The sequence below is a fragment of the Semicossyphus pulcher genome, unplaced genomic scaffold (genome assembly GCF_022749685.1).
Source record: "Semicossyphus pulcher isolate SPU_LCO1_2020_fin unplaced genomic scaffold, fSemPul1.0.p SCAF_10, whole genome shotgun sequence".
Lineage (NCBI taxonomy): Eukaryota > Metazoa > Chordata > Actinopteri > Labriformes > Labridae > Semicossyphus > Semicossyphus pulcher.
Window position 1 is genome coordinate 13,088,995 of NW_027211604.1, and position 16,218 is coordinate 13,105,212.

At 41.7% G+C, this 16,218-nt stretch overlaps 3 protein-coding genes across 3 annotated transcripts; 2 read left to right on the forward strand and 1 right to left on the reverse strand.

The window, feature by feature from the left end:
- The first annotated feature begins 3 nt into the window (after window positions 1-3).
- Window positions 4-4,881, forward strand: vps36 (vacuolar protein sorting 36 homolog). The gene is made up of 14 exons (XM_069673808.1): window positions 4-166; window positions 382-450; window positions 545-615; window positions 1,065-1,179; window positions 1,285-1,374; window positions 2,034-2,120; window positions 2,663-2,695; window positions 2,846-2,923; window positions 3,011-3,145; window positions 3,247-3,312; window positions 3,433-3,497; window positions 3,895-3,979; window positions 4,129-4,205; window positions 4,306-4,881. Exons 1-14 carry the CDS (start codon window positions 71-73, stop codon window positions 4,385-4,387), a joined length of 1,149 nt encoding a protein of 382 aa, XP_069529909.1. The 5' UTR covers window positions 4-70; the 3' UTR covers window positions 4,388-4,881.
- A 1,935-nt stretch (window positions 4,882-6,816) lies between these two features.
- Window positions 6,817-14,056, forward strand: LOC138601213 (thrombospondin type-1 domain-containing protein 1). Its single transcript, XM_069672794.1, has 8 exons — window positions 6,817-6,897; window positions 7,678-7,794; window positions 8,672-9,066; window positions 9,173-9,833; window positions 10,889-11,050; window positions 11,167-11,587; window positions 11,668-12,202; window positions 12,279-14,056. The coding sequence occupies exons 2-8, from the start codon at window positions 7,743-7,745 to the stop codon at window positions 12,888-12,890; spliced, it is 2,838 nt and encodes a 945-aa protein (XP_069528895.1). The 5' UTR covers window positions 6,817-6,897; window positions 7,678-7,742; the 3' UTR covers window positions 12,891-14,056.
- On the reverse strand, window positions 14,039-16,061 carry fgl1b (fibrinogen like 1B). The gene is made up of 9 exons (XM_069672805.1): window positions 16,022-16,061; window positions 15,826-15,921; window positions 15,461-15,728; window positions 15,131-15,290; window positions 14,889-14,986; window positions 14,679-14,767; window positions 14,471-14,596; window positions 14,302-14,366; window positions 14,039-14,219 (listed from the first exon to the last, which is right to left on the reverse strand). Exons 1-9 carry the CDS (start codon window positions 16,025-16,027, stop codon window positions 14,039-14,041), a joined length of 1,089 nt encoding a protein of 362 aa, XP_069528906.1. The 5' UTR covers window positions 16,028-16,061.
- Window positions 16,062-16,218: the final 157 nt, after the last annotated feature.

Below are 16,218 nucleotides of genomic sequence, written 5' to 3' on the forward strand. Positions count from 1 at the left end.
CGTACAGGAAGTAAACATAAAATGAGTCTCGGCAGAGGGGTAAAATAGGGATTAATTGCTTTAGTAAAAAATGGACCGCTTTTCTTGGTCAAATGGGCTCCTAGAAATAAACGAAACGTTAGTGATCCAGCAACGAGGTGTCAGACTATATGATGGCGATGATAAGGTATTGTTTTGTTGGTTTTTTTGGCTACGATTGTGGACTGACATGACACCACAGCAGCTAAAACGTATACACAGCAACGTTAATAAATTATAATTATTGAATAAGGCTACAATAGTGATGGCTGATGATGATGTAGTGTAGAGTCATTATACCACGAAAAATGACATAGGAAGGGAAATCTAATATCTAATCATTTCTTCCTGTCCTTGTATCAGGCTAAGTTGGATCTTGGAGTTGCCTTGTTGAGCACCCATCGCTTGATCTGGAGGGATGTTAAAAATCATGTAAGGCAGTATTAAAAGGGATAACAGTGTTGCCTTTTTGCATTATATATGCTGACTCTCATGAGGACTTCTGCATTTCTCTTGCCATCTGTAGGAGTGCTGCATAGCCATGCCCTTGTCACAGATCATCTTCTTTGAGGAGCAGGCTGCAGGAATAGGAAAGAGGTGAGTATCAGTAAAGAAGTGCTGTTTTGTCTGATAACATAAATGAGAACTAGTGTTTTAGTATTGCTTTGAAAATTAGAAAGCAACAGTAGGTTGATTTGTATGCATACATGTGTAATTTGACCAAGGAATCTGAAGTTAAAGGTCACATACTAGCTTATTCTGCAGCTTGCAACTGCATCTCATTGTCTTTATCAATAGATGTAGTTTACTCAATTGTCATCTTGTTAATTAAGTATGGAATTTTGCTCTATAAAAACTGGTGGTTGTATTTTGTAAGAATTTTTTTTGGGAGATGTCTGCAGTTGAAAGCTCTGTAAAAAATAAATTGGTAGGTAGTGTGAGTTTAAATTAAGTTCACTAGTTAATTAAGTTCAAAACACAAGAATTAACTCTAACTGTTGATTAAATAAACTGTACATTAACTATTAACATTGTTTATTCTTTAGTGCAAAAATTGTGATACACCTGCACTCAGGACCTGCCAACAAGGAGCCAGGTCCTTACCAGCACAGCAAGTACTCCTTCATCAAGCTCTCCTTCAAAGAACATGGCCAGATTGAGGTAGCTTATTATTAAAGTAGCGAAAAACAAGCTTTTTGTTTGAACTTTTTGTTCTGCTTTTGATTCTTTATTACATGGTACTGACATGTTGTCATCTGCTTGCAGTTTCACAGGAGGCTAACAGAGGAAATGACTCAGAAGAGATGGGAGAACACACCAGTTTCACAGCCCATCCCCACAGGAACTGGCCCTCAGGTCAGAAGCTAAGCAGATGTTTTTCCCATCTGAAAAGAATCCCTTCTTCCTTTCCCATTTTGTTATATTCCGGGAACTTGTTTGACTGAGACACCAGAATGTTTTTTTAACTTTATTTCACACCACATGAGTAAATTAACCCACCAAACTATCATTCAGGTATATAATATACTATAATGTGATGTAGATGGCAATGAAATGTCTGTCAATTCAAATGATGTTCCACAGGATGGCAGTGTTGTAACTCTATTCTTTAGTTTAATTGTCTTCTGCCCCTGACTATTTTTATTGGTTTTCAAAAATGACTATTATTCTGTATGTTCTTATATTGTTGCTTTCCTTTCCTTTACATTCAATGATTTATAGAATTATGTAATGTATTTAACAGTTGGACAAAAACAAACTTTTCTGTAGGTTGTCACACTCACACTTTCATTAGGTTATGTGTCTCCAAATATGAGTGAATTCATCTTTAATATCTTTTGATAAACACTGAAATAATATACACTGAATTTAAACGATACACTGTAACAGCAGTTAACCACATTTTTTCCCCTCTTCACTGTTTGTCTTTCCTTGTCTTTCGAGGCTTTCGAGACCACCTTTGAAATTGCTTGTGTTTCACTTCTTGTGTTTTTCTTTCCTTTGTGGTCTTATAGGCAGGAAGGACACGTGCAGTTGGGATTGTCGGCATTGAGAGAAAGATAGAGGAGAGGAGGAAAGAAACAGACAAAAACATATCTGAGGTACTGCTAACTGTTGTAATAAGTCACAACGGTGGTCATAGTTGTGTTGCTCTCGTATAGAGGTATAGACTTGATTTATGAGCTAAGCATACTACCAATATGTCCCGCCATCAACCTCCTCAAAGCTTATGTTATGTATTTTTCCATCTTCAGACGCAATTTACTGTGAACTTCTGAGAATGCAGAGTGGTTGGGTTTACATTGTTTCTATGAATGTTGTGATATGGGTTCTTTTTCAGCCATTAAGACATGTCACACTCAGAATATGTTTTAACTGTCATGGATTCAAACTGACCACAGCAGCTATGAAAGTAGTCAGGCAAAATTACATGTCAAGCTATATGACAGGTTTGACATTGAAACAAAATCGGGTAAAGTGCTTGGGAGAAAGATCAAAGTTATAATCAGCCATTGAAGTGGTGGGGGAGCTGTGGAATGATATTTAAATTACATCTGTAGCTGTAAAGTTTTGTGGTTTATTTAATTGTGAGCATTGTGAGCATTTTTGAGCACTCTTACTCACTTAGCCTATTTTTCCTCAGGCTTTTGAGGACCTCAGTAAGCTGATGGTGAAGGTAAAGAATGAGTTACTTTTTTAATTATTATTGTGGATTTGTAACTGAATTATTGTCGAAACATAACCATAGATATCACCTGTGTGATATCACCTCACACGCTACTAATCAGATGGATTTTGCTTTATGATTGTCTACTCTACCAAATAGGCCAAAGAGATGGTGGAGCTGTCTCGATCTATAGCCAACAAGATCAAAGACAAGCAGGGCGACATAACAGAGGACGAGGTAAGACAGAACATGCAGAAATAGTTTGTCCTTTATCATTATATCACTACTTTTAAGTAATACGCTTCACTTTGTCCTGCTTTATAGACAATCCGGTTTAAGTCCTACCTACTGAGCATGGGTATTGCTAACCCTGTTACCAGGGAAACACATGGATCAGGCACGCATTACCATCTGCAGCTGGCTAAGCAACTTGGAGATATGCTGCAGGCCCCTCTTGAGGTAGGTGTCACTCTTTTGGTGTCAAGTGTTTTACATCTGAACATCATTTCAATCATCTTTTTCTTCTGTTACTCTCCTTCTGCATCCTCCTTCTCTCTCAGGAGCGTGGGGGTATGATGGCTCTCACTGAGGTGTACTGTCTGGTCAACCGTGCCAGAGGGATGGAGGTAATGTTTATACACACACAAATCAGTGGCACAGTTTAAAGTGAGCATGTCCCTGTATGTTCATTATAGCTGAATTAACAATAGGACACAACTGAGAGGGTTTTTTTTCTCTTCCCTCAGCTTTTATCTCCAGAAGATCTGCTAAACGCATGCAAGATGTTTGAGTCATTAAAGCTCCCCTTGAGGTGAGTTTTATTTGTCATTGTATTGTTTAATGTATCTGTCCTCACTTTCATACATTCCTCTGTGTGTGTGTGTGGACCAAGGCTACGTGTTTATTAAAGTAATATAGGGCAGGGTTGGCGCCGGCTTCACAGAGGCCAGGCTCTTCCTGCCTGGCTTCCTGTTGTTGGAAGTGTTGTCCAGCCCTCTGCAGCTGTCATTTCCTGCCACTTCCCAGGGTTTTCAAAAGAAACACAGGCCGGTTTCCTCACCATGCCGGTCCAAGGACCCCCAAACTTGTTGCTGTTCTATAGCTTCCTCCTTTTTCGCTTAATAAAGATCGTGTCAGCTTAAATCTGTCAACCAGAAATCTATCTGTCTCATACACTCTTTCCTTCATGTGTCTTATCCTCTTTGCAGGCTGCGAGTGTTTGACAGCGGTGTGATGGTGGTCCAGCTGCAGTCTCACAGCGAGGAGGAAATGATAGCATCAGCACTGGACAATGTAAGCGTTACAGTTACAAACATTATACTGCAACTGACATGGTGTAGACTGATCAAATGGCATGCTATGTACTGTGTCTCTGAAAAATATCTACAGATAAGTCACAGATGAAACCCTCTAAGTTTTATCTTCATCTTCCTCTTCTGCAGGTGTCAGATAAAGGCTCTTTGACAGCTGAGGAGTTTGCAAAACTCTTGGGTCTCTCTGTTCTTCTGTCCAAAGAGAGGTAAGTTAATTCATAGATACAGATGGACATGTCAGATATACACAATATTTCTCTAACAGTTGTGTTGAATTGTCTTCTTCTTCATTTTCATCATCTCCAGGTTGTTGCTGGCTGAGAAGATGGGCCACCTGTGTAGAGATGACTCTGTGGAGGGATTGAGATTCTACCCAAACCTCTTTTAACCTGTTTACAGTCATTATTAGTAATAAAGTTAAGAATAACTTCAACTGGGCTGCTGCTTTTTCAGCTGCTGGACTGATGCATTAAACAATCCTATCAGCACTACACCTACATACTGATGTAAGGCAGTGTAGTGCCTACGTTTAGTGCCGTTATGTACGGTACCTCTCCAGTCTGAGTCTTGGTGTTGGTGACTACCTGGACTGAATTTCCTTTGGCTAAATTTTTAAAGCTAGAGTCTGCCTTTTAAGTTTACCAAGAAGATACTTGTTCCAGCATCTGTACAAGAACCTGCTTATACTGTACCTGCGGTATAGCGTTTCCACATTTGCTTTACCTGGTCGAGTGTGTGTTGAGTAATAAATGGGTTTGGGAATACTGACAATAGGATATACAATGTACATTTTGAATTTCATTCACATGCAGCTTCTACTGTTTTTTTTTTAAACAAGTATTTTAGACTATTATTCATAGCCCTTAACCTCTGATCACATGTTTTCCAAAGTATAATATACATTTATGTAATAAATAATTAAGGAATGAAGCTTGTCATTGCTGTCTTATCTGAGCAGAGGGAGAGATCATGCCCCCTCAAACTATCTGCTAATGTAGTTGGCTTTGTCTAAGATACATTCAAGAAAAGAAAATGCCTGATCTGCTGTCAGTTTCATTCACAGCATATTAAATTCAAGATGCGTTGCCAAATGTCACTCATCAGGCAATTACTCCCTTCAGTGCAGTTGTGTTATTCCAGTTGTGACTGTTTTGAAACCGAACTGTAGGATAAGAGCTCCGTTGATTAAAACGGTGAAGCTGTCAAAAGACGTTTCCATCCATACTCACAATATAAACTGCAGACGTAGTTATTACTGTGGACATATTGTAAGTGGATGCAGTTTAATGTTTCAAGGTTACAGTTGCTGCTTTGAGTGTTTTAATCCCTGTGCATCCCTGTGGGGCTTTAACACACAGAATGGAAAACTTCTTTGTTCCCATTGTGAACTGCTCTGAGCAGAAAAGGTTGTTTCATCTCCACGGACGCTTCCTGTTCTCTGCCGGCTCTTTCTGAAGGAAAAATGAAGGTCTGCAGAGCTCCACAGCTGATTAGATTAGCCTGACACGTGGTTCACTAGTTGATCATAGATATACTAGTTGGTTCAGGAAGTCAGATCATAATAATTAAGCATCCTCGCATGACATTGAACTTTTGGGTGGATGTTTTTCTCAATAGATTTTGGTCTTGTGTGCTGAAATTGACTGATTCCCTCAATGGCTCTTTTAATTGTTTTCAATATCCTGAATAGCTCTTTATAATCTGTTAAGATCTCATTATGGCATCTTTACCGTTCATGGATAAAAGAACAAAGGCATGTATCTCATCTTAAGTGGGTAGAAGGTTATCTGCACTTCATTGATTTGACGGCATTGAAAAAATGTTTTCGTTTTTTTGGCGGCCATCCTCCGCTGATTAGGATACACAATGCTACTCTGTTTGAATGTCATGTGTTTTCTTTTTAGATGTAATCTTTTAACAACCCCCTACACATTTCAAAAAGAAAGATTTATGTGTGACTGCCAATGCAAGGAGTGAATTATAGATCCATCTGTTGAATCTCACATATTTCTCCCTGTAGTCACTTTCCTCAGGCACCTGTGCTGAAGCCCTTTGATGACCCAGCTGCCTGTTGTTCACACTGATAACAATCTATTCACTGTTTCACCTTACACAGTATAAAGCAATGCTTAAACTGTCAGGAGGGGTGCTATTATGTGTGCTTTAGTTTTTATTGGTTAGCCTATGAACTGAACATCTTGCAGAAATTAACCTGCATTCTGGATGGACTACATGTGCACTGTATTTAGAAGCAGTATGTTTGAAGATGTTTTTAAATGTTATCATCATTGCATAAGTTCAGAATTCAATTGTAAGAACTACTTAAAAAAAGGTGAATAGTTTTGCTCTTGTTTGGCTGTCACTTTAAAATGCAAACACGAACATTTAGCCCAATTTAACAACAGACTAAGCTTCTCTTAAAAGGAGTTTAATCCAAAAAGTGTACGTTTGTGGTTAATTTAAAGATTCTGAGTCATTGAGTTTTTTTCATCAAATATTTCCACAACTATATAATTCATTTGTTTCAGTAGTTTTTTGCAAGAAAGTAGCCTATTGGTTTGTTTACAATGATGTCACAATGCTGTGGCTCTTCTATTTCTCAGAATGATGAAAAAATCAAGCATAGCGAGTTGCACACACTATGCAATACGCCCTGCTGTTGACCGTGAAGTGACTGTGAGCGGATCTCCTCCACGCGCTCTGTGAGTCTGAACAGAAGCGCGCGCCTTCAAAGAACGCTGTTGGGTCCTTCACGCTCGTCCCGGTGACTGTCACTGAAATTGGCATCAGTTTATCGGCCAGAAGAAATGTGTTCCCAGCTCGTGGAGGGGGTCAATGTTGCGGTGTATTTGTTGGAAAAGTGGAGAGGAATAATGCTGTGCTGAGTCACCGAGAAATGTGAGTAGAGCAGCTTCATTTTTCAACGAGAGTCAACAAAACTAAAAAGGTTATAACCACTGACGTCATGTTTTAGTGACATTAATTTGTCGAAATTAAGGTTTAAAATCATTCTTATGTTTCATACTATGTCGAATTTGTAATGAGATAAAACATTTCAAAACAAGTATAATGTGGAAAATATGCAACCTTCATTCACTTAGACACCTGATATTAGCACCGACATATTTGAGTTAGGCTTTTAAGAAGGAAATCTATTCAAGCTATGCTAACCACTTAGCAGAGATGACTTTTAACGTTTGTTACGTTGAATTAAAATATGGGCATTTTTTTTGTATTGCAGCCTGTGAAGTATTCCATTGACGTAGGTTCAAATAGTCTAAATTACGTGGGAAAAAAAGATTCTTATTTGTCTCTAAGGAAACAAAAAAAGAATCAGTGAAGACTTTGCAAACAACCAGACAACAATGACTTGGCTGTCCCTCATACATATTTGTTATGGGCAAAGTGCTCCTACTACACTCATGCCCTGATCTCAGCTCTCCATACCCATTGTGAAGATGGAAGGAAGAGGAAGACGCCACTGTAAATCAGAAAACTCACCGCCGCAGCTTCATGTTCTAGCCTTCCTGTTATTCATACTTCAGATGAGCGCACTTCTTCTTCCATGAATTCTCCTGTCTTTAACACAAGCAAGCACAACTGGTTGGTGCCTGCTGCCTTCTTACAAGTGGGTTATTTGTTTTTTTGTTTATTCTGTGATTTTCCTCTGGTTTTTAGAGGTCAGGGGTGGAGGAAGAGGACGGTCATGCGGTGTAGGAGAAAACAGAGGCACAGACATCGGAATGCCACAGGCTGTCACACTTTTGCCTCTTCTGCTGGCGCTCATGGGATATGGTAAGTTTCACCAAACTAGCTTAATAAGATGACTACTGTTTGAAAAGTTCGGCAGGGTCATAATCCATCTTATCATTAAATCTGTGTTCCACTATGTGCATTCATTTAAATGTTGACCTGAAGGGAAAGGCAGAGGAGTGATACTGAAGAGTCAGCCTCTTCCTCCTCCCACACCCTCTTTGTTTTGTCAGGATGTGACGTTCGCACAACAGGATTTACACACTAGACAGCACAATAGTTCTTACAATAATAGGCTATTATACTTCAACATATTTTCCCTGGCTACTGATTTTTTTAGTAATATATTCAGATGTACTGCTAAAAAGTTATATACTAATTTGACTTATGTGTATAAAATATAGGGTTGCTTATCGTTTGGATTTTAACGATTCTCGATTCAAATTCTTTGAAGGGCAGGGTCAGAGGGAGGGAGGAGAGAGTGGGGATGACAGGGGCAGCGGGTGAGAGATGGCAGGGGGTGAGAGTCAAACCCAGGGACGCCGCATCAAGGACTTTGGCCTCTGTATAGGGGGTGCGCAATTTAACCGCTTAGCTAAATCCGAAACCCCCTCCTACTGTCTTTAAAGTCCAAACATTTATTAGAGAACTTTCCACACTTTATCAAACTTAAGGATAAAGTCATTTTAGAAAATGACTTGTTATTGAATTACTGCAGAAAATTGACCCAAAATCACACAGCAGACAAAAACAGACAGCTTGCAAAGTCACATCAAGAATATCAAAAATGCATATAAATAAATTTGCATAAAAACAAGAACTATACAATGCTTAAAAAATATTTGTGCAACGTGCATGATCACGAGTTAAAACTGTCTTTCTCTCCGCCCTCTCTCACTCCTGTGCATCCTTCCTGTAGCTTTTGCAGGGCTCAATGTATGGCCTTCCCTCCACGTTGCCCTTAGCAACGCCAGCGTATTTGTGGACTTCAGCACAAAATCCAACACCAGCACCATCCGCTGCCGGAGCCTCTCTCTGGTCAACACGGAAACTAACACCACCCTTCTGACCAGGACTCTCCCCAGCAACCAATCGGCCAGCAGGGTGGAGTTCAACTGTTCCTGCTTCCTGTATGCAGGAACTTTCCGCTTCCTGCTGAGGCAGACCAGCATCTCTGCTGTTTCTCATGCTAATGGCACGGATGACGGCAGCACAGAGAGCACAACCTGGTGGTGGAGTTCAGAACTGCAGGTGCAGTGGCCCACCTTTCACATCGCTGTGGAGAGGCTGGGCAACCACTCTGGATCTTTTCAGGCAAGGGAAACAAGCAAACTTTGATCTGAGAGTTGGATTGTTGTCCTGCAGAATAATGACCATGGTCTTTTCTTCTTCTTTTTCCTCTTCTTCTGTCTCTTTCCAGGTTGGGATATCCACCAACGAACACTTTCAGTTCTGCTCTAGGGGCATTGATTCTGCTCTCTCTCTAGAAGTCAGCTACATGGAGTACAACCAGATCGGGCGAAACAGCATCGACAAAGTCCGAGCCCGCACACAACACCCAATCAAACCCCTCCGTTCCCAGAGTGTTCAGCTGTCCTGCGCTTTCCCCTTCACCGAAAGAGACTTCATACGAGTGGCTCTACGGTCTCCTCATGCAGCGCAGGATGTGAAGAGCTCTGGACCTCTGTATCTATCCCGTATCTTCTCCTACAAGCTGTTTGTGGAAAACAGCAACACTTTCAGGAGTGGTTGTGAAGGGACTATGACTGTTAAACTGATCACACCACCTTGTGCGCACATCAATGGGAAAGTGTTGTTGTATAAGGATGCAGGTGTTGGAGGAGGGGTTTCTGTTTCCTCTGGTTTGGGTGCAGGTGGAACAGCACTGGCGGGATTCGGAGCAGAGGAGCCCTCTTCTCCTCCTTTGGCATTCAAATGGCTGACTCAGGGAGAGAATGAGACTGAATTCAACTGTTCTGTATTTGACCCAGGAAGGAACAAGTACTGCTTTCGCTTTGTTTTCAACTTCAGTCAATCCCCTAGTCCTGCACAGACCTGTTTGGTGGTTCACAGGAGTGCTGGTGAGATTAATGGATTGACACATTTGCATTAAGCAGCTATCAGGAATGCATTTACACTCTATTTCTGCTTGTCAGTGGAGCGGGGGCGCAGTGCAGTTTTGATGGAGGGGAAGAGTTGATTTACCTTTTTCATTCAGATTTTCCTAGATTGCACAAATCCAGCACCATGGCATGTCCTGGTCTGTAATATCACAGTGAAAATGATCCTGTTATAACGAGAAAACAAGCTTTATTAACTCGAGATAATGGGCCAAATTAATCCATTAGCTTTGTTATCCCGTGATAACGAGAAAACAAGTCGAGATCTCGAGAAAACGACCAGAAATAACTCGTTATCATGAGAAGACAGAGTAAATAAAATGTATGGATGCATGTTTGCTAAGGGCTTCCATATCTTTCTTAAGTCAGTCCACTTTTACAAATGGAAACGTCCTGTTATAAGTGGACATTGACAATGACAACAGTGGACAGGTATCATATGTATCTGTCAATTTAATGGTCCGTTAGTGAGCAGCAAAGAAAGCTTTTTTTAAGGGTATGCAACACTTAAATAGTCATTGTGTTTTTTTCTTTAATTAGTTTTGATAGTGAGGTGGAGGCATGAGACATTGCTTACAATCATTAAACATATACTGTAGATACTACACTGAAATCGTTGTAGTGCGTTATGAAAATGCAATGTGCAAACTGAGCATCATCAAATAATCTCTTTTCACATTCCAGTGTAGCAAGTATACTAAATATAGAAAGTAGCTTGCAGCTGTGTCCTGACTTTTTCTATTTTGGGGATAAAGCATTAACTGGTTGATGTCATGTGATATAATCGTTAAGTGTTTTTCAGCTCCTATGGTGGGCTTAAATTTGTTATGCTTACTGCCTTTTTATTCACTCATCCACGCATTGCATTAATGTGACATTATTAATAAAAACATTATTCTTTCCTGATAATATGTAGGAGGATAGCAAAAGCTGGCTGATACCACTAATACTACCAATAACACTAATTGATCTGTGATTTTCATTACATTATTAGCGTATCTGTTTTTTTTCTGCAGAGTCATGGGGCCCTTGGCAGCCGTGGAGTTTGTGCAGTGTGAGCTGTGGAGAGGGCGTGAGGGAACGAGTGCGTGAGTGTTTGCTGCCCTCAGGTGTGGGAGGGATGCAGTGCACTGGCATGGTGAAGAAACAGTCCCTCTGCTCGCTGGAGGACTGCGCCGGTCAGTCTCTCCACCCTTTCTCTTAACCCTCTATGTCTATTATTTTACTTTCCTAATCTTTATTGCCTCATAAATAAAAAGCTAAAGGATAATTGAATATTCCTTTTCTTTCCCAGGTTTGCCCGCACCTTCTCCATCTCTCCCCGCTGCACCTGTCGGAGTTGCACCCCTGGGTGGTAACATGGTCGTGGTGGTTGGTATTTCCCTCTGCCTGGCTGTGATTCTGGCTACTGTAGTGATTACTGTGTGGAGAAAACTCTGCCGAGCCCCTCAGTGCAGCTCTGTGCGCAGAGGCTCCATGCATTCTCCTGGGGGACGCAAGCTCTCTGATGAGGCCTCCATTTATGGTCACAGCCTCCAAAGACCGAGCCTGTCTGACGGCCACGGTCCACTGGGGGGAGGTGGTGTGGGTCTATCCCAGAAAGACGCTCTTGTCCTGGGCTGTCAGCCTCTCTCACAGACCCTGGTGATACCTCTGTCGCAGGACCCAGACAGGCTGTCCCCATCGGGTCAGAAGATGTTGCCGCCAATATTTGGGTATGTTTACACACATTTTATTCTCAAACTTATTCTTTCACTTCCAAGTTTTAGCAAATACACTATAACTGTTTTTATAGGTACCGATTGGCTCAGCAGCAGTTGAAAGAGATGAAAAAGAAAGGGCTAAAGGAGGCTACACAGCTGTACCATGTCTCCTCAAGCCCGGTCCATGACACCTTGTTAGAGACATCTGCTTCACCCACAGCTTCCCCCATCCCTACACCAACTGGATTTGCTCATTCAGCGCTCCCATTGGGCCTCCAAGATGACACCAACCACATTAATTTCCGTATTGCATCACCCTTTTCTGACCCGTCTTTGAAGACTTTGAGGGTCACGCCGGACAGACTGAGTCCCAAAGTGGAGCTGGTGTTAGCTCCTCATGTCTCTCATGCAAGTGGAGGAAGCTCAAAATGGCGTGACCGCACTGCAGACTGGGTGGAGATGGTCGAGAGGAGTGGGTTAACAGGTCTCAGAGGAGGAGGAGGAGATGCAGGAATGGGAAATCATAGGAATCCAAATTTCCGTCGGACCTCCAGTTTTAATGACACCAGACCTCAGCCTCCATCATCTGCACAATCCAGGCAGTTCAGAGAGAGGAGCATGACTCAGGTCACACACCCAGCTTTATTTATTTTAGTTCCTGTTTTTTGAGTCTAATCAATTACTAAAGTTGTTTTCCTTTCAGGTGGGATCTCGAACCCTTCCTGAAGGAAGTTGCTGGACAAGAGGAGGACGAGAGAGGCAGCCTTACCGCTCTTACCCGATTCCAGAGCATGAGGCCTCAGATTTCCCTCAATCTGGTCTCAAGAGGAATGATCAGAGGAAGCCCTGGATAGAGACAGCTGTTCCCTCTCACCACAATGAACTCAAACACACAGGAACCAACACAAACAGCATTTCAGCGTTTGGCACTGGGGAACGGCAAAGGAGTTGTGGGGTAGGAAGCAGAGATGGAATCTCAGGGATTGGGGGTCCTGCTGTGGGACCTGCAAACCTGACTTTAGATCGTGCAGAGCGGGCTGAGCAGAACTGGAACCGCCGCGGCCCGTCGCCTATCCAGAGGAACATCCTGGCAAGGAAATTGAAGGAGGCTCAGTCCAGCGTGGGGGTGAAGGGGCGGCAGCGTAGCTCCACCTTTAGTGTGTCATCCCCAGAGCAGAGGACAGGCCGCTGCCGCTCTCTGCCAATGTCTGGAAATTACAGCAGCAATGGTGGCTCCCCCTACAGGCTGAGTGAGGCAGAGCAGAGGATGTTGGACCTGGACCTGTCCTCGGTGTATGTCAGGGAGGAGGAGTAGACCATACCAGGGAGAAACTACAACTAACATTTACAACTAAATCCTCTCTGCTACATCTGTGACATCTAAACCTAAGACAGACATACATCAGTATAGATTGTGTTTGTTAGAGATGCGGCAAGTTATAGAGTAAAAAGTTGATTTTTTTTCTAAAAGTAGTTTCAGTATAAAAATGTTTTTCTATTGCATTCTTTTAATAGTAATTCCAGATTTTGAACAGATACTGTCTTGTTCAGAGTATGATTATTTTCACAACGTTTCTTTGTGTGTTTTTTTTTATTCCAACTACTGGTACAGTATTTAGCTGTATGCACTGTTTAAAACAAACCCTATCAATGACAGTATTGAAAACTATGGAAGCCCTTAGCGGACATGCATCCATACATTTCATTTACTCAGTTTTCCCGTGTTCAGGAGTTATTTCTGGTCATTTTCTAAGGATCTAGACTTCTCGTTATCTCGGGATAACAAAGCTGGTTTTCCCGTTATAACGAGTTAATTTTGGTCGTTTTCGCTGGTTCTCCCATTATAACGGATTAGTTTGGCGCATTATCGCAAGATAACGAAACATGTTTTCTTTTGATTACGGGATCATTTTCCAGCGATCTAGAAAACAGGCTGGTCACTGTTATATTAAAGACCAGGACATGCCATGCTGCCATTGCCCACACTAATGAGGTAAGTTAAGCCTGTTTGTATGTTTGTTTTGTGCTTTTCAACTCGGGGATACGAGTTATGATCATCTGAAGTTTCGGTGGTGCTGTGTAGTTATCTCGCGGGAAAATAACTTATCATCGGAAAACAGAGTAAATAAAATGTATCGATGCATGTCCGCTAAGAACTCCTGCAGAAAACACAACAGAAGACAGGATGGTTTTGATATCCTACACTGCTGAATGTGCTGTTTTTATATGCTGTGAAGACCCACACAACTATATATTACAGCTATAATGAGGACCACTCTCGCTGTAAGATGCAGTTCCTTTATTGTCTGAGTAATATTATACAGTTCTTACTGAAAAACTGAAAATACTAACAAAATGTGTTTATAGCTCAAACCATGAAACAAAAGGGAGATATTAAAATACATTTAAATGTGACATTCTTTGCACTAATTTGCAAAAGAACTCAAAGCTTGGTGGTTTTTTTTACATTTCCCCAGCTCCGCTGCCTCCAGCGTCCAAGAAAACCAAAGGCCGCACCTTCATGGTGGTGTGCCTGAGGGAATACCAGAGGCCTTTCCAGGTCCCCCACACCACACCATTGTCATACTGGCCCTTGTACTTCCCTGTGCGGTAGAATTTTCCATTTAGGTTGGCTGCATGACACCTGTAGAAAAAAGGTTTGGCACAATCTAAACACGCAAAAATCAAACAGCAGGAAGATAACAGATTTGTTTAAAAAGTCTTACCTGTTGTACCACCATCCTGCTTGATTCTCCTGAGCACAGCTTCCCTGAAGGTAGCGATCATTGTCCTGTCGATCACCAGCATCAGTGTTATCAAAGTCTTCATCCATACATTGTCGATCACTTTACAGTGGCACCATAAAAGAATGGATAAAACCGATCGCAGACTTGCCTGATCTCTGGTGCTGAACTGCATGCCACTGAGGCAAGTAGACCAGTGCTCCACCGTCCCCCCACCACCAGTCAGAGCATCTCCAGCTTGCCCACTATACATTTTATATTGGAGACGATACTTATCCTGGAACAGAGCAGACACAGTTTGTTTGGGTCACAGCTACTTCTGGGGCAAAGTTCTGGAGCTGTTAAATTGTTTATCTTACAGCCTCATCAGTGATCCTGAAGTTCTCATAAAACGCATGATTTCTCTGTCCACTCCAGTCCATTAGATCGATCTTCACCAGGTTCTTACCTTTAGGTTACAAAGGCAGAAAAAGAAAGCCAACCAGGCAGAGTATTTAGAAACTGTAAGAAAAAACTATTAAGAAACAAAACAATTCTTGTAACGGGAGATGTCAAACATAATTTGTGACCTTCTGAGAGTAGAGAGTAGATGTGCTCATTCCCCAACCAAAACTCATCGTTCCATAGTTTGAAGTCACCAAAGCCATCTTTGTAGTCCACCCAGTCCCTGATAGGAAAACAAGGCAGGCATAATGGACCTCGCGTGATACAGCTGCACCCACATTGTAAGCTGATGCCCAGCTTTCTAAGGATTTGGGGATTAATCATTTTCCCACATATTGCACACGGGCTGATTTCTCTTCTTAAATACCTGTTGAAGTCAACTTTTCCATGCCGTCTCCTCTGAAATACTGTCCAGCCTCCTCCATCGTCCATGTCACAGTAAGCCAAAAAGGGCTCCTGGTGTGATTTGGGTCTGATGCGGTAGAAGCCGCTGGGTGGTCTCAGCCTGTCAAACAGCTCAGAACAGTCTAGGAAAATAGAATTGAAATGACCTTAAAGATTTCTGATTATCATTCTTACTATTATAACTTATACTTTACCTACCTCTTTGAAGCCACATAAATGATTAGCAGATCTCTGAGAATATAAATATTGTTAAGTTTTAGTATTTTTTTATAGAAACAAATGTTTTTCTTACCTTTGTCATGGACTATTAAATTGCCTGCAGGTGGAATTTGTTTTGTCAGTGTCATATCAGGGTCGTCTAATGTCCCACTGCTGCTGTTGTTTCCATCCGGGACAGTATCGGTGTCAGGTTTAGTATCAGACACTGCAGGCCGAAGGGGCCGGAAGTATTTGTGCCTCTGCAGGTGCTCAACCTGCCAGGTAGCAAGCAAGATTTTATTCTCCAATTTTCTTATGCTGCGCCTGAGAACTGCAACCTCTGGCCCGCATGATTCCACTGCCTTAAATGAGGAAAACGATTAGTTACATATTTGTGCCAGTAAATTATGCTTTTTAAATCATACTTTTACCATTTAAAGAGAAGGATAAGCTACATACCAGCTGTGTAGAAGAGGCCATAGGTAGGCACACCAGAGTCAACAACAGCAACACTGGCATGGCTTTTACGGGGAAGTTTCTTGCTGTGAACTTTGTCTAAAATTAGCAAGACAATATTTATTAAAAAATGAAGAATAAACACATGCAGGTAAAGGCAATTCTTCAAACTTTAAAAATCTCTGCGCCACAAGCCTACCTTCATTTCGCTGCGCCTCGCCTTGTTTTCTCCAGGTTCACTGTTCTTTCCCTGTCAGTGTTATTTATAGGCTGGGCTGGTTCTGCATGGTCCACATTAGAGGATCCAGACCGGACCATCCATGCCAAGCACTGAACTTGAGCCAGTGTGTTGTTTCTTCCTCTATCAAGCATTCTAGTATTGGGAAAGAGTATCTG

Excerpts from the sequence above, each read along its gene's own strand:
- vps36 (XM_069673808.1), top strand. The coding sequence starts at position 71 with ATGGACCGCTTTTCTTGGTCAAATGGGCTCCTAGAAATAAACGAAACG. Across the intron at positions 2,121-2,662 it reads CAGACAAAAACATATCTGAG|GCTTTTGAGGACCTCAGTAA; the intron begins GTACTGCTAACT and ends ATTTTTCCTCAG. Across the intron at positions 3,146-3,246 it reads TGCTGCAGGCCCCTCTTGAG|GAGCGTGGGGGTATGATGGC; the intron begins GTAGGTGTCACT and ends CTTCTCTCTCAG.
- LOC138601213 (XM_069672794.1), top strand. The coding sequence starts at position 7,743 with ATGCCACAGGCTGTCACACTTTTGCCTCTTCTGCTGGCGCTCATGGGA. Across the intron at positions 9,834-10,888 it reads GGTGGTTCACAGGAGTGCTG|AGTCATGGGGCCCTTGGCAG; the intron begins GTGAGATTAATG and ends TTTTTTCTGCAG. Across the intron at positions 12,203-12,278 it reads GAGAGAGGAGCATGACTCAG|GTGGGATCTCGAACCCTTCC; the intron begins GTCACACACCCA and ends TTTTCCTTTCAG.
- fgl1b (XM_069672805.1), bottom strand. Across the intron at positions 15,729-15,825 it reads TGGCCTCTTCTACACAGCTG|GCAGTGGAATCATGCGGGCC; the intron begins GTATGTAGCTTA and ends TCCTCATTTAAG. Across the intron at positions 14,768-14,888 it reads CTACTCTCTACTCTCAGAAG|GTAAGAACCTGGTGAAGATC; the intron begins GTCACAAATTAT and ends TGTAACCTAAAG.